Below are 23,969 nucleotides of genomic sequence, written 5' to 3'. Positions count from 1 at the left end.
TGCACTCATTTTGGGTGTATATTAATGCAACTGTTCCTTTTTCCTTGATTACATATACATTATGTTCTTTATATATATAAACTCTGTCTTCAAGAGTAAAAATTCATACTCTGCAAGAATTAGCTCAGTGGTTAAGTTTTCAAAGCCAATATAGCAGAGTCTGCTTTTAGTGATAACAGTAGGAAAGAAAAATATTCTAAAGTAGCCTGAAATATGTGGAAAAACCTTAGTGATATATTTTGTTTATTATTCTTTGGATCTTCAGCTTGCTATATTACTATATTAACTTTATTTATGCTGACTAGATGCCACTGCAATACTCCAGAAACCACAGCCATTTTCTTTTCTTACCTGCAATAATTAATATTATAGAGAGACGGCTAAATTATTTTATAGCCTTATAGTTTTTTCATACTAATTATTTCCTCTTCTTATATTTTAGATCATCCTGTCATTCCTGTGAACAATAATCAATCATGGGATCTGAAGTTAATACTAGTAAATAAATGAATTGCTTGATCATCTATGACCATCTATACATGCTTCATCATCACAAATCTTATCAGTTTTATGGCATCAAGGAGCCAGTGACCTTCATTTCCACAACATGCCTGTTATCATTGGACAAGGTGGTTACGAAGTTATCACTTGTTTTTGGGAAGAAAATCTTTGTGCTTCTTTGGCATTCATCATTTGACAAATGCAAGTATTTGTTTTATCAAGTGACAAGCTCTTACTGAAGTTGAAACCAGCATCTGTGGTATCCTTAAGGGCCTATTACTTTTCTGAAGACTTGAGCTAAAATGAAGGACATGCCACTCAAAATTCATTTTCTACTTGGCCTAGCTATCACTGCATTTGTACAAGCTGTAGATAAAAAGGTAGACTGCCCTCAGTCATGTACCTGTGAGATCAGACCGTGGTTTACCCCAAGATCCATATATATGGAAGCTCCAACAGTGGACTGTAATGATTTAGGCCTTGTTAATTTCCCAACAAGACTGCCTGCTGACACACAGGTTCTACTTCTACAGACAAACAACATTGCAAAAATTGAACACTCAGTAGACTTCCCAGTGAACCTTACTGGTCTTGATTTATCTCAAAACAATTTATCCTCAGTGATCAGTATTAACCTTAGAAAGATGACACAGCTTCTTTCGGTGTACCTTGAGGAAAACAAACTTACTGAGCTGCCTGAAGAATGTCTGTCTGGACTTAACAATTTACAAGAACTCTACATTAATCACAACTTGCTTTCCACAATTGCATCAGGAGCTTTTATAGGCCTTGATAATCTTCTTAGACTTCATCTCAATTCAAATAGCCTACAGATGATCAACAGTAAGTGGTTTGAAGCTATTCCTAACCTTGAGATTCTCATGATTGGAGAAAATCCGATCATCAAAATCGAAGAAATGAACTTTAAGCCTCTTATCAATCTGCGCAGCCTGGTTTTAGCAGGCATAAATCTCACTCAAATACCTGATAATGCTTTGGTTGGCCTTGACAATTTAGAAAGCATCTCATTTTATGACAATAGATTTGTTGAAGTGCCCCATGTTGCTCTTCAAAAAGTTACAAATCTCAAATTTTTGGATCTAAACAAGAATCCTATTAACAGAATACGAAGAGGAGATTTTAGCAATATGCTGCACCTGAAAGAATTGGGAATTAATAACATGCCTGAACTAATTTCTATAGATAGTCTTGCTGTTGACAATTTGCCAGATTTAAGAAAAATAGAAGCTACCAATAACCCCAGATTATCATACATCCATCCAAACGCTTTCTATAAACTTCCCAAGCTAGAATCACTCATGCTCAATAGTAATGCACTTAGTGCCCTGTACCGTAATACAATAGACTCTTTACCTAACCTCAAGGAAATCAGTATACACAGCAATCCAATCAGATGTGATTGTGTCATCCGCTGGATTAACATGAATAAAACCAACATTCGATTCATGGAGCCAGATTCATTATTTTGTGTGGATCCTGAAGAATTTCAAGGCCAGAATGTGAGGCAGGTACACTTTAGGGAAATGATGGAAATCTGCCTCCCACTGATAGCGCCTGAAAGTTTTCCCTCAACTCTGGATTTAGAAACTGGCAGCTATGTTTCCTTACACTGCAGAGCAACAGCAGAACCAGAACCTGAAATATACTGGATAACACCATCAGGTCACAAACTTTTGCCTAATACAGTTGTTGATAAATACTATGTCCATTCTGAAGGAACATTAGACATAAGTGATGTTACACAAAAAGAAAGTGGACTATATACATGCATAGCAACTAACCTAGTTGGAGCAGATTTAAAATCAGTTATGATTAAAGTGGATGGTTCCTTCCCCCAGGACAGCAATAGATCTTTGAATATTAAAATAAAAGAAGTGCAATCTAATTCTATTTTGGTGTCTTGGAAAGCAAGTTCTAAAATTCTGAAATCCAGCATTAGATGGACTGCATTTCAGAAGACCGAGAACTCTCAGGCTGCACAGAGTGTTCGAATACCATCTGATATAAAGGTATATAATCTTACTCATCTAAATCCATCAACTGAATATGAAATTTGTATAGACATTCCCACCATCTACCAGCAGAATAAAAAACAATGTGTCAATGTCACCACAAAAGGATTTGACCTTGCAGTGAAAAATTATGAAAAGACCAACATAATAGAATTCCTTGCCTGCCTTGGAGTTCTCTTGGGAGTCATCTGTGTGGTATATCTCTACAGTTGCATCTCACAAGAAATTAACTGCAGTGCAGGACACAGCTATTTAAGGAATTACCTGAAGAAACAATCCTTTTCACTCAATGAGCTTTATCCTCCTCTAATCAGTCTTTGGGACACCGGCAAAGAGAAAAGCACATCACTGGAAGTAAAAGCAACCGTGATAGGAGTACCAATGAATATGTCATGAAACACCAGTGTAAACGCCAACATTGGAAAAGTACAAGACTGCAGTTGTGCTAAATAAAAAGGCAAAAAAAAGTATTACTCTTTAGAAATCAGAAGTCTGGGCATTGCTGCTGGTGTTAACAAATGGGAATATGTACTGATTCAGCATAAAAAGAATTTTTAACTAACGGACTTCTAAGGGTATTGTGCCAACCAAATACAATTACTCCATTTTTTAGAACTTCCATGTGACTTTTCAGTCTGGAATACAGTGCAAGTAGCCAAGAACATTTTCTGTATTTTTTTTAATTAAGTAATAGTAGAACTGAGCAATACCTCCTCCTGTGCTGTATTACACACACTAGCAGCGTGTTTTTGCAATGACCAGATAAACTAGAATTGACACGTGGTGTAATGAAATGGACAAATTCTGTAGAGTAGACACAGTGAGTATGTGAAACATTTTTTATGAGGCAAAATACATTTTTGATTAAAATCAAAAGAGTTTTCGGCTTGCTTCTTAAAAAAAGAGAATCCGTCTGGGGGCTCCTCTTTGACAATAAACAAATTCATTTTAATGTCTTATAAAATCTCTCTATAAATCTCTTTATATATTTTCCAGCTGAAATGCAGCTTTGACTGCATAGGAAATTTTTGCTGTTTTTTAGGCTGTATAACTGAAATAAATAACACAATAAATACTAACATAAAGTAGTTATCCATATGGTTAAGAAGTAATAACTATATGCATTTACCTGTTGGTCATTAAAACACACACAGACACACACACACCCCTCTTTATCCTCAAGGAGAAAAAAACAGGGACCTACTGCTGTCAGCGAATTAGATTTATTTTTTTACTTGGTGTCTGAAGATTGGATTTAATTATTAGACACAAATAATGTAAATCCAATACTTTGGCTGCAATAAAAATCCCAATTTAATAATTAATAGTGTCTAAAGTTTATGTTGCTTGGTACACAGACACACAATTTTTAACAGAAATTAGCAATCTTGTTGACATTAAGGATCTCTCTGCAGGATCAGAATTCTGTTCTGATACAACAGCAACCATCACCAATAAAGGGTTTATTAATCTCTCCAGCTTTGAAGATGTGACATGCAAATAACTGAATGACATACACTGAAATAAAATGAATGCTTGATCCCACTCACAATGACTTTAATGGCAAAATTCCCCTTGTATTCATTAGGAGTAAGGCTGGGCCTTGAAACAGCAAATGGACACTGTGGCTGACTCTAAATTTAAATCCGAATTCTGTCGGAGTAAATCTGACTATTCCTGGATTCAGTGGAAAAAGTAGTCCAAAACTGAAGTATGACATGCTAAAGGAGTGTTGACCTCCAGGTGGCAGAAGACAGATGAAGAAGCTATCAGCAAAATTGCTACCTTACTCCAGTTAGTGGTTGTGTATACAAATACAGAGAAGTAAGTCAGAAGGAAAATGGAGTTTCCATTTAGGGAATGAAGAGAGTACATTTAGAGCATTAAAAATTATTAAAACAACATGTACGTATCTTGCATATGAAACAAAAAATAGGACAAAAAGCATTTTGGTTTTTACTATGCTTTAATATTTTTAAAGTATTGTAATCAAATACTTTAACAGATTTTATCTTTCTGAACTCATCTGAAATAAACATTTCTCTGGAATTGTTGGCAGCATTTGTGTAGGTCAGAACCCTAACTTTGAAATTCTCCAGTGCTTTCACGTTCATTTTTGTGTGTGTCCACTTGCAAACAGATATTTAACATTTCCACTTCATGGCCTGCTGCATAATGCCATTGGCCTGTAAGCATTCCTAATACAGAAAATCATCTCATTTGATATATTACTAATGAATAACTTGCTTTCAAGTTAAAGTTGACACTTTCTGATTAAATCCTAGTTGTTTCTGACCATGTGCACGTTATTTTCAGAAAGATGTTTAAAACTAAAAAGGAGAACATGCCAGTACTAATTTTAAAAGATCCCAAATTTCGATCCTTATAAATTCAATATGTTTTGCTGAACACAAATTTTACAAACCTGATGAATCACTATCACACACAGTCTGGCATCAGAATTTATCAGCTAGACATGCTCATACATCATAAGAGATTTCAGAACCTTGGACAGAACTTTTAGAGCCAAGCTATTTATCAAAAACACAGAAGCTGAAATATGACCTATTACAATGCAAGTACTGTATAGGTCAGCAAGAGCTTGCTCATGTATCTTGTATGTTAATCTTTGGAATCTAGCTACATTTAGAACCTGTTACTGATATAGCTCAGAGGTGAGAATCTCATTTGTTTCAAGCAACAGTAAGTCAGCACAATGGTATGAAATAGCACACTGAATGAACACTAAATGGTAAGCACTGAAATGAAAAAAATATTTTTGTTTCAGCTGAATAAATACAGCTGTTCATACCAAATCATCATGCTATTTATTTAAAAATCTAGTCTTGACTTTCTATTAGTGAAGAAAATGTTTGTTTGGCTAGCTAGGAGGGCATTCATTCTCTCATATATCCCTGATATCTGACATATATATAATACATAAATGTTGGTCAAAAGCACACCAATCATTTTATATGAAAATATACTTAAACATTTAAATTAGAGATTGATAACTCTATTGCTTGCTGTTCAGATGGAAAATATTCAATGTCTCATGTGAGAAGAAATTTATTACAATAAAGTGGCTCTGTCAGTCACCTCCCATGTGACCCTAAGCAAGTCACTTCACCACTCCACATCTCATTTTCCCCAGTTCTAATGAACTTTACCTTCCACTGTAAAGCACTTTGATGTCTACCAACAAAAAGTGCTATGTGATAGTTGTGTTATTTTTAAATAGGGCAAGGCACTCCTATCCTTAAATAAGCATATATCCATTCACCTGAATGTAAGTATTACCTGTATAAAGACTATGAGATTTGTCCATTAGATCTGTGATTCTAAAGTTGGGATCTATGGACCACAAGAAACCTGGGGAATTCTTTGTGGTGGTCTGTAGAATTAAATGTTTTGAGAACCAAGTAACAGGAAGGAGAGGTTGGGAGCAGGGATGTCCCATGACAGATCTCTCTCTTGTGATTTGATCTGCAGAATGAAAAGTTTAATGAACCCCAGCTTTTGAGTGTAACTTCTAGAGTTTACTAGCAGGAAACAAATGAGACTGGTTGATTTAGACACTAAGGATAATAATTATATTTCTTTACACAGGTATCATACATTTCAATGTCATTATAGTTTTGTAGGATTCCATCAGAGTGCAAATTTGCTTTAGTCTGAGATTTTCCTGAAACTGACAGGAAAGTGAGTAAGTAGAGTCACATTTTCTTTGATGAAATTCTGTTTACCATAGATATTAAATGGGAAAATCTTTTGGAGATGGGATCATTTAAAAACTTTTATCTGATCTTAATGTTCGTATTTACTCACTGGAAGTTTGTTTCAGGTTTTTATTGCACAGGCTACATTTTTTATCAGATCATATTTCTTTGATTAGTTCTGTGTTAAGATGGTGACAGAGATATATATATTAACTACTCAAGAGCAATGAAATAAAAAAAGGCTGGGCTCAGAATGAGAATGTTACAACCCCATAACTAAGGATGTGCAAAAACCACACTGTCACTTTGTTTAAACAATTAAAGAATAAACTCACACATTGCCATAAATTAGGCTCCTCACTTGTCAATTCTAGATTCTGCACAGTACAGGCACACAGCTGTGCACGGTAACTGCACAGTACAGGCAGACAGCTGTGCATATAAGCACAAGATGAAGCGTGATGAGCATAACAGGGATCTAAGACAATCCACACCTGTGTTAAAGAGAGCACTGCTGCACAGCCATCAAGTTACTTCTACTCAGAAACAGGAGTAAGACCAAATAGGTGAGGCATGTTGATAAGCGCCTCATTTTGACGTGAAGAATTGCACTTAAACCTGTATCTCCTCAGATGCACCCAATCTCACATCCCAAGATCGCCACTGACTTCAATAGATCAGGATTTCACTCCAGCAGATGCACTCCCCATACTTCAAAAAGATTCCAGCTCAGTGCATAGGTATGTAGTACATAGCAGGTGCCCAGTGAGCCCGTAACCACATTATAAACAATAGTACATTTTCCACTAACAATTTTGACAAAATGGTATTATGGTATATATCTGTGCTTTAAGTGTAAATTCATTAGCTTTCATGAATGTCTGAATTAAAATAGAAAAATTAGTAAGCAAGGCAATTAAAAATTACATTTATACTTCTCAGACAAGGTATGGACTCTCACCCAAACAGCAACCACAACTTTCCTCTATTCCAGCAGACACAACACAAGTGAGCTGAGCTGCCAAAGCTAACACAATACAAATGCACAAATTAACACCACTAAAGCAAAAAGGCATAATATTTGGAGGTCATTCTTCAATCAATTTCCGAACCACGATGAGTGTGTGTGTGCATGCCACCACACACAAGTACAAATTAGCCAAGAAATTATTTACACCACACTTGCAGTTGACTTCTTTAAGAACTAAATTAACAAAAAATCTTGAAAAGGCATTCATTAAAGAGATCCCGATGGTGCCATTATAAATCATATAGTCATTGGCCTCCATTCATTGCCTTCTCTCCTCAAACGTTCACTTACATACTTTAAAAAACTCCTATATAACTTTTTCCTCTTTAGGCTACTAATAGGTTGCTCTAAGTCAAATGGTGCAGTTAAAGTTGTGGCTGGTTGAGTGAGAGTCGTCTTGTTTAAGCAGTGAAAGCTTTATTTTTAAATTCCTTCATTCTATCAGTATTAATATGATTAATTATTTGTATTACCAGAGAGCTTAAAAATCCTAGTCATGAACCAAGACTCCATTGTGCTAGGAGCTGTACAAACACACAACAAATGGTTGCTTTTAACTCAAATGCTCATGAGATAGTATATGCTTAAAATCACCTGAAACATCAACTCAAAAGCAAAAGTTTTTGGCTGGCTGTTTCCTAATTTTTAAAAAATATTTCTAACCTAGGACTGAGGGGAACAGGAAATGTTATTCGTAGGTGGGAACAGGCTATTTAACGAATGCCTCCTTCATAAGATTTGCAGGCACAAAGGTCTATTCTTGCATGATACACATGAGTGAAGTTTCTCTCCTGCAGATTTTAGATGGTGCACACTTTGTAGTAGCCTTATATGGCCTACAGAAAGGGGAGAGCAAGAGGATTGGGGAACAGCCAATCAGGGTGTTGCTCATGCCCCTCCTGTGACTCTTTTCTTTCCCAACATGCAGTCCCTTAATAGGATGTGTACAGAAATACAGTTCCATGTGAGTAAAGTGTACGAGCCACAGAATATCCTGAAGGAGCTCATTGTGCCATTACCAACCCTTCAACCTGGCTGGCATTAGGAAGCTTGTCAAGACCCCCAAACAAACTGGAGCGATTGGTGGAAGTCTTGTGCTGTCCTCCATGGAAATTGATGGGAGTCCTTCCCCAGACCCACATGCCTCAAAGGATTTCCAGTGCTCAACCAAACCCTCCTGTCTCCCCGAAAGTCTTGGGAAGCTTCTAAGCTCCCTCCTCCCAGTTTTTTATTAAAGGAAAGCTTAGCTGTTCAGCACTAATTTGTGTTATTTTAAACTCATCTGAAATTACAGTCCAGTCTGATGTTACTATTTAAAATCTTACTAATAAATCCTTATCTGTATTGTGTAGCCCTTAAAGTTTAGTCAATTCTAATCTTTGGTCATATCTATCAGATCTTCATGAAGTGAATCCAGTACATTAGATTTATCTATTTCCATCTACTTCCTTTTTGTTCGTCTCCGCCCACTTCCTCCCGGCTTCTTCTGCAGGTGTCAAATAAAATTTGAGAATGCTTTGGAATCCGGTGTACACCTCTACTTAAGGTGTCTTATTTCAAGACCCTCCAGATTAATTTAGCTTCAGATATAATCCACCCATTTTCAGGCCAGTATTTCTTTCTTTGTAGATTTTAGGTGAAGGGGGTCACAATCAGATTTACTGTGGAAATTCAGTGGCGATCTTAACTCTACAATGGTGGTTGTTACATCATGATGAATGCCTTACTTCATATTTACCCAAGGATTTTCTGTAATATGCTCTAAACAGTTCCAGTTCATGACTTTTCCGAGTTTCATGAAATTATATTCCTGAGTTCCTCAGTGCACAAAGAATGACTCAGACAGTACTTGGGAATGCACAGCTTTCAAATTGCCACAGCAAAATAAAAGGCAGAATAAGTGACAGGGACCAGCAAACTACTGAGTAAGTTGTGTCTTTAGGATAGGTCTACATTATGTGACCAGAAACTGCATAGTTAATGACACAAATTCAGAACTTTTCCAAGAATTATCTACATTTTAATACTACATTATGGTTTTGACTCTTCAAAGTTTTCTTGTCTTATTTTCTACCTAATCTTGCTCTAACTAGCATATTTATTCTGTACGCTGTAAGCACAAACTACTGCATAGTTATACTGCATTTTTTCAAAGATGGGAAATGGTATTATGTTACACAACTTTGCTTCTTTTTTGAAATAGTTATCATTCAGGAATCCAATGCATTAAAGCCACTGTTTATTGTAGTTTCAAACTAGTAAATACAGAAGCTGAGTAAGATTTGAAATTGATTTTCCTTATCTTCATATTTGAATATCTTCAGTACCAGTAGAGTAAACCTCACTTGGGAAAATGGTAGCAACTACAGAAGATGTTAAGGCAGTAGCTGGTTTTAAGCTATCAGAAATGGCATTATCTAAGACATAAGACTGAAAAGTCTTGTTGATGCCATTTTTCAATAGAACACCTATAATACCTGAGTTCTTTCTGTTGGGCTAATATTACTATGTTAATTAATACTGTGTTCTGTTGAGATAAGGTTAAAACTCTACTCCCTGGTAGCTGCATTTCACATCAGAACTCTGGCATACATTTGGGCAAACATTGCTTAAGCTAGTAAACATCTCACATATATTTTAGTTTAGGTAACTATCAATGCAGCCAAAATATAACTCCAGTTATTACACAAAAGCCCTGGATTAGATAAAAATACACCCAACAGACTGATGACAATGACACCCAAATATATGTTTAAGTCATTCTTAACAACATATTTTTCCATTACTCACAAATTGTAAATGCTCTTTATTAATAAAAGAGTGAGTCAGTGGATGGGAAAATACACTTCTGTTTCCCATGACATGATTTTCTGGTCTCTCAGATTACTCCGACTAAGAATAGGGTTTTTAACATTTTTACATTTTAAAAAGTAGATAACTATTAATTTGATAAGCCAGAGTGGGCCAACAGTTAGTTCAGGACTAGTGTGTGACAATATGATCTGATCTTTTCTACTGCCCCTAGAGCAGCTTGGGAGCAAGACTGAGAATCTTAATCTCCCTCCCAGTTTCCTTGCTGTTCCAGGGAGGGAGCAAGCCAGGGGTAGGCAACCTATGGCACGTGTGCCAAAGGCAACATGCGAGCTGATTTTCAGTGGCACTCACACTGCCCAGGTCCTGGCCACTGGTCCAGGGGGCTCTGCATTTTAATTTAATTTTAAATGAAGCTTCTTAAATATTTTAAAAACTTTATTTACTTTACATATAATAGTTTAGTTATATATTACAGACATATAGAAAGAGACCTTCTAAACACTTTAAAATGTATTACTGGCACACGAAACCTTAAATTAGAGTGAATAAATGAAGACTCAGCACACCACTTCTGAAAGGTTGCTGACCCCTGGAATAAATAAACTGTGCTGGGTATTCACTGGCTGGTGTTTTAGGGGGATGGGGGAAAGGGGGTGGAAGTGGGGTGGAGCCGAAGCTCTGGTCATGATCTGCAAAGACCATTGTCTCATCCCATCACTTTGATGATGTCATGTTTCTCATTATATCCCTCCACTGCCTCCTTCTTCTCTGCCATATTCTAAGCTACTTGTCTTCACTGTCAAGGTCTGACCCTACCTAACATCTCTCATTCAGTACTGAAAGGTTGACTCCCACCTCCAATCAGCCAATGATGCCAGCCTGCATTGCCCACTTGTTAAGTTTTCAAACAAGACCTTTGTGTTCTTCCATGCTGCCTCTTATGCATGGGAGGGTTTCCCCATAAACACCTGCAAAACTAATGGATTATCCTCCTTCAAATCCCTGCTTAAAACTTTCTTTTCCCATTATGCCAACAAAAAAACTCAATAACTTGACAATGGCTAGGATAAAAATGTGCTGAGATCACAGCCTATCATGTTGATATAATCTCATTGCTTCCTCCTAACTCCCTGTTGGTTTATAGCCATATGTTGTCTCTTGTCTTATATTTAGAGTATAATCTCTTTGGGGCAAAGGTTGTCATTTGTTCTGTGTTTGTACAGCACCTAGAACAATGAGGTCCTGACCAAAACTAGGGTTCCTAAGCACTATGTAATAGAAATAATAATAATAATAAACAACATTCCCTGCTCCTTCCTCCTAATTGCTTCCCCTCCCTATTCCCCACACTGCACAGCCTGCTTTCCCTTTAAGAAGGGGTTTTAAAAGTTTGTCTTTTTAATGTTGTTCAGTGCCCTGTTACAGTATGACTGAAACTCTTCTAGTTAAAAGAAAATTGCTTTATAGAATAATACAATATATATGAATATATGCCCAATTTCAAAGCCCTAGTTCCCTCCTGGGAACCTATCCTTTACTCACCATGTGCAAATATTATTAGTATCATCAATGAAATATTTCATTATATCCTCTAGTATGCAAATCATATTGCTCTGCTGCAAATGCTATAAAGAAAGCATCCTTGACAACCAGCCTGCATCCTGAGAATGGATGAAACTCTTTGGAGGTTAAGACACGGGATTGATAGTAGGGAAACCTATGTTTACCCATCAGTAAAATGGGGCATTATTATAAGACAATTATACTTTCCTACCACACAGGGAGGCTGTGAACCTTAGTCTACTAATATTTATAGTCACATCTATTTACTCAAGAGAAGTCTGAATGCATTGTTTTATGCTGTCATTCATAATTATTCTTATAGAGCTATAGGTGTTCATGGCAATTTATTGACAAACAAAATAAGGCTACTCCTGCAATGAGGAACATTAAGTCTAAATTAATCTAGTTTAATGACCAAAATTTCTGTTGCTCTTATGCTTTCTGCAGAAGGATATAGGAAATGGATTTTGCCATATCAAGCCCAGTGGCCTTCCTCTGGCATTGGTTCAATGCCTCAGAGGAAGACAAAAATCCCACAATGCATCTGACCAACTGATTCCTGCAATCAGATGGTGCCCTGAAGCAATAAATTCGATTATTCTTATCTTAGCTTGCATGTCTACAAAGTTATTTTTATTTTAAAATTACCCAGTTGCAACATTTGACAATAAAACCGTCTGCATATTCCACAGACTGACTAAATGCCGTGTTTTTTTCCACAGACTGACTAAATGAAGTGTTTTTATTTGGCTGAAATTTTTCTGGCATTAACTTCATTGAGTGATGTCTTACTCTCTAACTCTATAAAACAGTGTGAAAAGAGTAAATAAAATGTATGTGATTAAATTCTGTTCATGAGAAAAATTCTCACGCTATCACCAGGAAATGCATAATGAAAAATATCATTAGAACAAAGACAAAGCAAATTTAAAAATGCATATCTATATGGCAAACAATAGTAGTGATACTTGCCAGTGATTAAAGGAAACTGACCTCACACTGGCTGATAGACCAGCCGGCAGTACACCGAGTACGAGAAGCCTCATTGCTATAAAACTGTATTTCGTTGCTAAAACCACATTTTCTGAAAACAAAAATGGGCTTCTACCTGGTTAAGGCAATGTCTTTCAAAAGCCACTTTTGATAAATGAAGAGGAAAAACTGCAAACAAAAGTAATGCAATTTCATCTGCTTGATTACAACACTTTCACAGAGGGATACAAAACTGCAATTGTTATAGCAAAAAGCTTTCCAATCTCCAGGAAAAAGAAAAAGATTGATCTAAAGAAAGAAAAACTACAGAGATGGCTCCCAAATGATCACAAATCTGGGCTGTGTTTTCAGAATAATGGAAAGCACTAGCAAACTTCTGCTATGAAAAAGCCTGCAGTGATACAGCTTTTGCCCACTGCCTCCCATGTAATTATTATGAGCATTTGTCAGAGCAATCAGAACCTGAGCAAAACTGAAAAATGATGACAATGGACTTTTCTTTTACTCCTAGTTACTCAAAAATATATTTAACAAGCTCAGTCTTGTTTCCATGGAAAACAGAAAATGAAAAAGCCTGTTTCACTAAAGAAAATCCAGCAAAGCACTTACACATGGTCATAATGCTAAACACATGGATAATCTCACTTACACCTGTGGGACTACTCACATGCTTAACACAGCACACATACTTACATACTTTATTGGGCAGGGATCTACATGCTGGCTCTAATCTTCAAATTCCTAACTGTTGACAACAATGGGAGTTCTACCTTACACTGAGATGTCTACAGACCTACTATTGCAGGTGCGTGTATAAAGCTACACAAGCCCTTATTCGACATCATATACTTGGTGGGGTGATGGTGGTAATATAAGAGCATAATTTTCTCAGTAAATCTTTAAAGCAATCATCCAGTAGTTTTCAGGCAGTCACAACACATAACTGTGTGTTTAATTTGCAGTAATAAAATCCTTTTGGAAATATTTTATTATTTACGGTAGAGTTAAAGCACACTCTCTTCTATCAGTCTTGTCATACAGTCTGCCATATTGTGTTCCCTTGTTTGTGCTACAGAAAAATTTGTCTACAAGAAACTACTATCACTATTTTCCACAGCCAGTGAAAAAGTATTTCATGCACATTTATAGTAGCAGAACAGATTTTTTTCTCCAGATTTATTTTTATGCCATATTTCTTCCCAATCTCAGACAATGCAAATGCAATCATGCTTATTAGAGTGATGAAACTGAAAATAACAGGAAAATATGCTGCGATCTAGAGAGAGATTAAATTACAATCTCATTTTTCTGAGTGAAGAAGGTGCAGTGTCAAAAGCAGTTTTATTTCCATTCTCCTTCACCCTCACTATTTTTTCAACATCTCTAAATCTATCTTGAGTTGATTGGAAATGGGTGTAGATCGTTTTGAGAGCTTCAGTAATACAGTCAAACAATCTGAGCTCCTTCAAATTCCCAGAAGCTGGGAATGGGTGATAGGGAATAGATCACTTGATGATTACCTGTTCTTTTCATTCCCTCTGGGGCACCTGGCATTGGCCACTGTCCGAAGGCAGGATACTGGGCTAGATGGACTTTTGGTCTGACTTAGTATGGCCATTCTTATGTTCTTATGAGAATAAGCAAAGTTTAGCTTGAATTGTCACACCTCCAAGATTTTTTAAAAGCATTTTGGAGATATTTCTCATGTGTTTGTTTACCTGTTGATATCATAAACACATATTATAATCTAGTATACAAATATTAATTCTTCCTGAATGAACAGGTTCCTTTCACTAAATATTTCTCCCCCTTTAGACTATTGTGCACATGCATAAGAAGGTGACGGTTTAATAAACAAACAAAAAACAAAAGGCTCTGCATTTCTTTCAACATATTGCCTTCTGTCTAGTATACACTCTGCCTCTGCCTGCTGTAATTCATACAGAAGATAGTTTAATACAAAGGGCTGCCTGCCTTTATTACACAAAGGAAATACTGCATCATTCATTCTTTCAATCTCTAGAAATAACGTGTGCTTTCATGCGTCATAAAATTCTTCCAATTTTGTGACTCTCGCTATGTAAGAAAAATAAGAAAAAGCAAATTTAACTATCAAAAATAATTCTGAAGATATAATTTAATTTACCTATAATAAATGAATAATGCACTTAATCTACCAAAAACTTTAAAGGTCTGATTTAAACCTTCAGAACCAAGGATATTACTTAAGACTATATTCTCCCCTTCTGCAGAGAAATCCCTGGAAGGGAATATTCTTTTTAAAAAATCTAGAGTTTAAATGGATCTCAGTTCTCCACTCAACAGGGAAGGTGTATGAAGCCCCATCAAGAAAGTAAGCCTGCTAATCACATTGAGCCTTAGGATCCATGGATAAAACCTGCTGACCTTAAGTCCCTTACGCAATATGCATGCATTCTCCATGATGCTGCCTGGCCTCCTCTTCCTTCCTTTCATCATGTATTCTCTAACAGCTGCACATTTTTTTTAATAATATATTTGTAAGGTCTGATCCTGCAAACACTTCCACACATAGTTAACTATATGTGTGCCAGTAGTCACAATGAAGTCGATTTTACTATACGTATAAAGTGAAGCATGTGTGTAACTTAAGCATGTGTTTCTGAAGGATCAAGGCTTTAGTGATTTGTTCACATGAATCTAACAAACAAATAAACAAACAAACATACATTAACCCTTAAAATTAACTTGCACAAATAAACAGAACTAATGTCAAACTGTGGTACCTTAGAATCACAGAAGATAAGGGTTGGAAGAGACCTCACGAGGTCATTTAGTCCAAACCCCTCCTTAGAGCAAGACCACCACCAACTAAATCATCCCAGCCAGGGCTTTGTCAAGTCTGGTCTTAAAAACCTCTAAGGATGGAGATTCCATCACCTCCCTAGGTAACCCATTTCTGTGCTTCACCACCCTCCTAGTGAAATAAAGTTTCCTAATATCTAACATAGGACTCCCGCACTGCAACTTGAGACCATTGCTCCCTGTTCAGTCATCTGCCACCACTGAGAACTGCCAAGCTCCATCCTCTTTAACTACCTGAAGCAGGGGTTCCAAAGGCTGCAATCAAATCCCCCCTCACTTTTCTCTTCTGCAGACTAAAGAAACCCAGTTCCCTCAGCCTATCCTCATAAGTCATGTGTCCCAGTCCCCTGATCATTTTTGTTGCCCTCCGCTGGACTCTCTCCAATTTATCCACATCCTTTCTGTAGTGGGGGGCCCAAAATTGGATACAATACTCCAGATGTGGCTTCACCATTGCCGAATAGAAGGGAATAATCACTTCCTTCAATCTGCTGGCAATGCTCCTACTAATGCAGCCCAATATACGGTTAGCCTTCTTGGCAACAAGGGTACACTGCTGACTCATATCCAGCTTCTCATCCACTGTAATCCCCAGGTCCTTTTCTGCAGAACTGCTGATTAGCCAGCCTGCAGTGGTGAATAGGATTCTTCCATCCTAAGTGCAGGACTCTGCAATTGTCCTTGTTGAACCTCATCAGGTTTCTTTTGGCCCAATCCTCCAATTTGTTAAGGTCACTCTGGACCCTATCCCTACCCTCCAGCATATCTACCTCTCCCCCCAGCTTACTGTAATCTGTGAACTAGCTGAGGGTGCAGTTCACGCCATCCTCCAGATCATTAATGAAGATATTGAACAAAACTGACCCTAGGACCAACCCTTGGGGCACACGGCTTGATACCAGCTGCCAACTAGACATGAGCCATTGACTACTAACCCATTGGCCCAATATCTAGCCAGACTTTCGATCTTTAATAGTCTTCATCCAGCTCCATATTCTTTAACTGCTGCACGAATACTCTGGGAGACCATTCAAAAGCTTTGCTAAGTCAGGAATAAACATGTCCACTGCTCCCCTCATCACAGAGCAGTTATTAAGCATAAAGGCACTTGGGTTAGTTAAGGCTATGGACTTGCTCTTGGTGAATCCATGCTGACTGTTCCTGATTCACTTTCCTCTCCTCTAAGTGCTCAGAATTGATTCCTGAGGACTGCTCCATGATTTTTCAGGAACTGAGGTGAGCTGACTGCCTATGTTCCCAGATCCTCCTCCTGCCCTTCTTAAGAGGAAGTACATTAGCCTTTTTCCAGTCATCCAGGACCTCCCCGTACACCATGAGTTTTCAAGATAATGGCCAATGGCTCTGCAATCCATCCGCCAACCTTAGCCACCCCGGATTGCAGTGCATCCAGCTCCATGGACTCGTGCTCATCCAACTTTTCTAAATAGTCCTGAACCACTTCTTTTTCCACAGAGGGTGGGTCACCTCCTCCCCATATTGTGCTGCCCAGTGCAGCAGTCTGGGAGCTGACCTTGTTTGTGAAGACAGAGGCAAAAAAAGCATTGAGTACATTAGCTTTTTCCACATCCTCTGCCACTAGGTTGGCTCCTCCATTCAGTAAGGGGCCCACACTTACCTTACCCTTCTTGTTACTCTTAACATCCTTTGCTAGCTGCAGCTCCAGGTATGTTTTGGCCTTTCTGATTTCACTCCTGCATGCCTGAGCAATATTTTTATACTCCTCCGTGGTCATTTGTCCAATCTTCCACTTCTTGTAAGTTTTTTTTATACTAATAATTTTGTTCATTAGAGCTAATCAAAACTTGGAATTTCTGTTCCTTTCCAACATTATGAGAAATATTTTCATTCCATAACAGAATGAAAAGTCAATATTTCAAAGTTTTCCATGAAAGAAAATCTCCAAAAATGAACAAATCAAAAATTAATTTTAGGTCAATCAAAGCATTTTGTTTCAATGTCAACTTTGTTTAATTTAATTGTTTTTCTATTAATTTAGAATTTAATAATTATTTTAATTTATACCTTAATGAAAATAAAATAAATTGTTATTGGAATTCTAACTGGTAATCAATATAATCTAAATCATAACAGAAATTTAATATAATACAAAAATACATTAAAAATGTAAACATAAAATGAAACATAATCTTGTGGAGGATTTTCCTCAGTGTTGAGAGAGAATGTGTGTGAAAGTGAGAGAACGAGAGTAAATATATATTTATATTCATTACCCACTTGGTTTGAATGTTTTGTCATCTGCTCCCTTATTTATGATCAGTGAAGATTGTTTCTATAACTAGGGGATGTTGCTGCAGTGTTGGAGATGGCTCATTAGGTGGGAGGGTACTAAACACAAGGGGTTAATTTGCCTTAGTGGATGACAGATTAGGCAGGTGAATAACTATAAATACATTAATATGAACACTGAAGAACATCAACAGAGCCACTGAAACTAATACACAAATCACAGTAATGGTTGAAGTGAAGGAAATCAGAGAACCAAAATGAAACGAAAAGGCTTTGAGACACATGAGCTAAAATCTGAAGAGTCTTTATGGCCAAAAGATTCTCTACTACTTTATGGGAGAGGGATAGCTCAGTGGTTTAAGCACTGGCCTCCTAAACCCAGGGCTGTGAGTTCAGTCCTTGAGGGGACCACCTAGGGATCTGGGGCAAAACCAGTACTTGGTCCCTCTAGTGAAGGCAGTGGGCTGGACTCGATGACCTTTCAGGGTCACTTCCAGCTCTATGAGATAGGAATGTATCTCTCTCTCTCTATATATATATACACACACACCTCTACCATGACATAATACAGTCCTTGGGAGACAAAAAAAATCTCACCACGTTATAAGTGAGACTGCATTATACCAAACTTGCTTCCTTGTTCCCTGACCGCTCGGCCCCCTGACAGGCACTCAAGGGCAGCAGCAGGAAGCAGAGCAGCCCGGCCTCAGTACGCTCCGCTTTCCTCGCCCCAGCTATGCGGCTGGGGAAAGGTCTTGCAGTCACCTGCGGTGGGAAGTGGAGCGTTGCAGCTGGGAGCTGGCTGGGGTGGGGGTGGGGCTCCTCTGCTTCCATCGCTGCTAGTGAGTGGAGGCGGGATCCCTTGCCGCCTCCCCTGAGCTGGGGCAAGGGAAGCAAAACGGGCTGTTCCTGGGCCCCCCCCCCGCCACTTTGGGACTGTAGGGCCCCCAAAAGTGCCCTCCCACAGTTCCTGCCCCCCAGACCCGGGGGGGGGGAGCACTTGACTGCCCCTGAGACCCTCTGTCCCTTATCAAACCCCTCAGCCCCGCCACCATTAACACGCTACTCATAGTAGCGTGTCAGAACTTTACTGCATTACATCAGTGTAGAAGTGTGTGTGTGGGTATATATATATATATATATTGTTAATGGACAAGTTGGTATTAAAATATTAAACCAAAAAGTATCATAGGATGAAATTAAGAAAGAACTACCATTACAAAGACAGAAAGATCTGCTTTATGAGACTGTTTTTTTTAAAATGTTATTTTACATTCAGTGGAACTCAGGCCTGGTAACCATGAATTTTTATGCTGCTTATAGTCTGTCGCTAGTTAGGATGAAAATTTAGTCCCCAGATTTGAGTGTTCTCCAAGTTGATTGTTATGGCACTTTAATTTTGGTTTTCTTGTTATTGATCAAACTTCTTTTGCACTAAGCAGAATGGCAAGTAGAGTCTACTTCTGGGTGAAGCCCAGTTTGATATTGGAGAATATACAAGCAAGTAGTTCCAAGATAAATGGAACTTCAAATTTGCCATGTGACAATGGGATTCCTTTAGACATTAGAAACAAATATCCTCCATCTTCACTTGTCACGTTATTTTGCAGTTTTTGTTTTGCTGCAATGTAGGCACATGAATTAATACATATCAAAACAAAAAGCTGTCTGGAAATAAAAAAAATTTGAAATATTTCATTCTGATAAGGTTCATTTTGATTTATTTTTCAAAACAAAATTTTGTTGATGAGAACAGGTTCCTCTGAAACAACAGTTTCTGATGGAAAAATGTATTACCAGAAAAGTTTGAACTGCTCTAATGTTCATTTTAATAATGTGGTCTATAGAAACAACCCCATAGTTGGGACCCTCCTTCCAGATGGAGAAGGGGACCCCAGTTATTAGGCTACAAAACCTTAAAAAAATAAATAGAAATTGAAACCTCTCAAATCTGCTGGATTAGTTGTTGGATCCCTCCAAGATCCTCTTGGATCTTGACTTGCAACTGAACAGTTCTCATTCCTTGCTAATAAGCACTTTTGCAAATCTCTTATTCTCACTTGTTCAGGCCTTCTCTCTCCCAGTTCTTATTATTTCACAGTCCTCTACTTGCAGACAGTATTGCCTTGATGCAGCTGCTTAATTGCTCTACCTTCCAACATCCCTTCTGCTCCCTAGCTTATCTCCTAGTAGCATTATTGCCAGCACTGACACATCATCCCCCATGCTGCCAGTTAGGACAGATGCTAGTCTGAGTCAGTAAATAAATTATCACTCAAATTCCATATTTCCCTTCCGCTGCACTCCCCCCCCGCCCAAAAAAACCAAAACAAAACAAAAAACAAAGACATTTTATTTGAATAGCAAAAGTGTAAACCTCTTAATGAGTTCTGCAATCCTTAAAAGAAACACTTGGATGAAATGTTAAAATCAGTGACTGAGAAAAAGCAGCATATAAGGAAGCCAAGCATAAACATATAACACAATGAAATTCCAACAAAAATAGTGACAGTAATGTGGGAGTAAGGTAAAGCTGAAAAGGTCAGGCAGTTTAGGTCAGATAGGCTTTACTAGCTCTTAAAATATCTGATGATCTTTCCAACATTACAGTTTGTGATAGTGGAAAACAACTCCATCTGCCTTACCTAAAGTAGCTATTGTTCCTCATTCATCTTGATAATTTCATGCTGTGCTCCAAACAGCCTTTATGCTTCTGGGAATCAGAAAGCCATATATCCTACCTCAGCTGTGAAAGGAAGTTTGGGATTGATGTCCAAAAGATAGGCATTACTTCCCATAACAATTATAGCTCTTTGAGATGACTGTCCACAAAGATTCACACTATTATGAAGTGTGCATGAAAATTGTTAGCATGAAAATTCAGAAGCTCTTAGCAAGCAGTGTCCACACACTCTCTCCCTTCATGTTGAGGGTATAGATGGGAATAGTACCCCAACTGCCATTTAGAACCTTCCATTAATTCAGGAATCCCTCAAAGAAGACACAAAAAAAGTAACGAAAAGGTTAACAGAAAACACGGATCCATATGGACAATTATCTTGAAGAACCATAGTTATTCTGGTAAGTAATTGTGTTTTCCTCTTCAAGAACTGCCAGCTGTGAGATTAACAAGACATTATTGTCCCCTCTAACAATATAAGATGTGGGTCTGAATATTATTTAAAAGTTCTCTTGACTGTTCTCTTGAACTGTGCATCAGATCTGGAACCTAAATTAAGAGAGTAATTCTATGTAAAATTGTACTTACAATTCTAGGAGGCAGCCTTGTATATTCATTTATGAAGTCATAGCAAAAGCAAGCTGTGATGGCTGCCTGAGATCTGGCTGAACATTCCCTAATATCAATGGGTGGTCTAACTCCTGCCAAGCAGTTCCAGTTAAATTTACAATCTGATCCTTCTGCACAATTTCTGAGCTGAACCTGACTGACTCCTTATCTTTACCTTCAAATGCCAGAAAGGGTGTGCTTTACTCACTGCAATTCAGCCTCTTAGCATAGCTGGCAAGAACTGGTTCTTTCTTGGAATTTAGTGCAATACTTCACTATGTGGTTATCTGCCAATAATTGAACAGTTCTTAAGCTAATCTTAAGTGTTGCAAGTTCCAGATAACTAGGTCTCAGCTTCACATAGATGTGGAACCAAACCTAAGTAGCATTCTGATCATTATAGGCATCCCAGCCTATGACAATTACTGCAGATTGAGATGTAGATAAGAGATATGCTGCGGGATGAGCACATATCTCTTTTGCCCGCAAAGTAGCTCTTATCATAGAATATCACAGTTGGATGGAACCTCAGGATGTCACCTACTCCAACCCCCTGCTCAAACCAGGACCAATACCCAGACAGATTTTTGCTCAAGATCCCTAAATGGCCCCCTGAAGGAGTGAACTCACAACCCTGGGTTTAGCAGGCCAATGCTCAAACCACTGAGCTCTCTCCTCCCCCAGAGCTGAGGCTCTTGAGAGCAAATCATTCACCATCAAATCACTATCAGAACTCTTCACCTAGCAAAGAAGGAACAAGCTGGGTGCAGGAGGTCTGTCCAAGGAGACTCCAGTAGCCAAAATTATATCAAAGAAACAGGGTTCCCCAGTACAGAGTCCTAATCTCTGCTAAATATGGCACTAGTACTGACATTTAAAGAGTGGGAAGAAGGAGAAGGATCCTTGCTGGAATTGACCAAACTGGAAAGAATCAGTGGAGACATAACTGGAAAAAGTTCCTCTCACCACCCAGAAAATGTTTTTTGGGGTCTATACCAAAGCCTTCACAGGTTTCAATAAAGGGGACAATAGCAAAGGAGCCGATGTCAAGGCATCATCTGTACCAATCTCCATTAATACTGCCGAAGTGTTGGAGGAAGATTAGGTCTGAATGCAAATGTACATGTAAATATCTCTTGTCTTCCTTGGCATTGTGTTGGAACAGAGGAATCTGTCAGCATTGGCCTCCCTCTTCTCTTTCCAGATGGAAGACAATGTGTCCTGATGGTAAAATCTCAAAGAAATGTTGAGTTGGATTCTTGAGCTTCTGCACAGAGTTTATACAAAATAAAATCATGTTCCTACCTAATTCAATAAGGGAGAAGCCAGGCACCACAACTCCGCTTTTTCCAGCCCCAAAGTACCATTTGCAGAGACCAGAATCCTTGGGGTGAAAGTATCTTTCAACATTAGTGGACCTGGATGCTCAGTACCAGAACTGGTTGACAGCAACATGAGCCTTTTCCGTTAACAAAACATAGAGGCAATCCTCAAAAATGTTTAGATTCTAATGAAGACAAAGCAGACAGAAAATCTGTCCAGGGTATGGCCATCTCCTAGGCACCAAAAACAATGAATATGGTTGCCAGTGATCACACCACACAGATACATAGATTCAGTCAGAAGGGACCACTGTGATCATCTAATCTGACATCCTCTAATAACATAGGACAGGTGTGGCCAAACTTACTGACCCTCCAATTCGCATACAACAATCTTCACAAGTTTGTGAGCCAAGGTAGAAATTTTATTAGAACAAAATCCAAAACCTTGTACTTGTACAAAACCATGCACTTGTATATTGACCAAATCTTGTCTGTTTTTTCCTTCTGGATACAAATTTTGAGGTGATTTGATTTTTTGGCTTTGGTATTTAGTAATTGTACCCCAAAACTGAGATTGATGTCAGACTGAGAGGCCTATAATTACACAATTAATCCCATTTACCCTTTCTACATATTGGCACAATATTAGCTTTCTATCAGTCTTCTGGAACTTTCCCAGTATTCCAAGACTTATTGAAAATCACTATTAACAGACCAGCGAATTCCTCAGCAAACTCTTTTAAAACTCTTGGATGCAAGTTATCCAGACCTGCTGATTTAAAGAAATCTAATTTTAATATCTGATGTTTAACACCCTCCTGTGATACTAGTGGTACGGAAAGAGTGTTGTTATATGATATGACTACATAACCAGTTTTTCCGCAAATAGGGAACAGCTTCTAATTTATATTCATTACTATCAAATTCCCCTTTCTTCAATTTATTATATAGTACTTTTTTATACCTGTCTTCAGTTCCCCTCTAAACCAGGTCAGTTTTTAACCAATATGGTCTTCTTCCTTCATTACAGGATTGTGGCTGTTGGGATATCTAGTAAAGTGTTCTTAAAGACTTATTAGCATTCACATTTTTCTCATTAAATTCTATCTCTCAGCTGATCTGGCTCATTATTGTTTTTAGCTTTGTGAAACTGACACTTTTAAAGTACCATGTATATATATACTATTGTTCTGGACTTCCTTTTGTTTGCATTGCAGGACCTCTGCTTGTCCTTTCCATCACTTCCTGCAATTAGGGAAAATCCACAAATTTGAAAGTATTGTCATCATTTTTATTTTTTTAATATTTATAATATAAAAGAAATTTCAAAACAAAAAGTAGTTTTGAAACAAAAATTAAAACATTTTATTCAGAAAATGTCAAAGTGGAATGATTCAACATCAGAAAGTTTTGTGTCTCTTTTTTTTCTTTTCTTTTTTTCCCCAAAATTGAAAATTCATAAAATTAAATAACACTCAGAAAATAAGAACATAAAAATGGCCGTACCAGGTCAGACCAAAGGTCCATCTAGCCCAGTATCCTGTCTACTGACAGTGGCCAATGCCAGCTGCCCCAGACGGAGTGGACCTA

General features: G+C 37.8%; 2 protein-coding genes across 5 annotated transcripts in view; one reads left to right on the top strand and one right to left on the bottom strand.

Moving 5' to 3' along the window:
- Nucleotides 1-6,544, top strand: part of LRRN3 (leucine rich repeat neuronal 3) — a 51,632-nt gene extending 45,088 nt beyond the window's left edge. Inside the window, exon 2 of the mRNA XM_032782920.2 lies at nucleotides 443-6,544. Coding sequence (XP_032638811.1) covers nucleotides 804-2,930 — 2,127 coding nt within the window. The 5' untranslated portion in view covers nucleotides 443-803 and the 3' untranslated portion in view covers nucleotides 2,931-6,544. The remainder of the gene's footprint in view (nucleotides 1-442) is intronic.
- Nucleotides 1-23,969, bottom strand: part of IMMP2L (inner mitochondrial membrane peptidase subunit 2) — an 855,648-nt gene that overhangs the window by 409,153 nt on the left and 422,526 nt on the right. The window lies entirely within an intron of this gene.

Source organism: Chelonoidis abingdonii, chromosome 1, assembly GCF_003597395.2.
Source record: "Chelonoidis abingdonii isolate Lonesome George chromosome 1, CheloAbing_2.0, whole genome shotgun sequence".
Lineage (NCBI taxonomy): Eukaryota > Metazoa > Chordata > Testudines > Testudinidae > Chelonoidis > Chelonoidis abingdonii.
The sequence above is the reverse complement of the archived record's forward strand: the minus strand, read 5'-3'. Positions and strand labels throughout refer to the sequence as shown.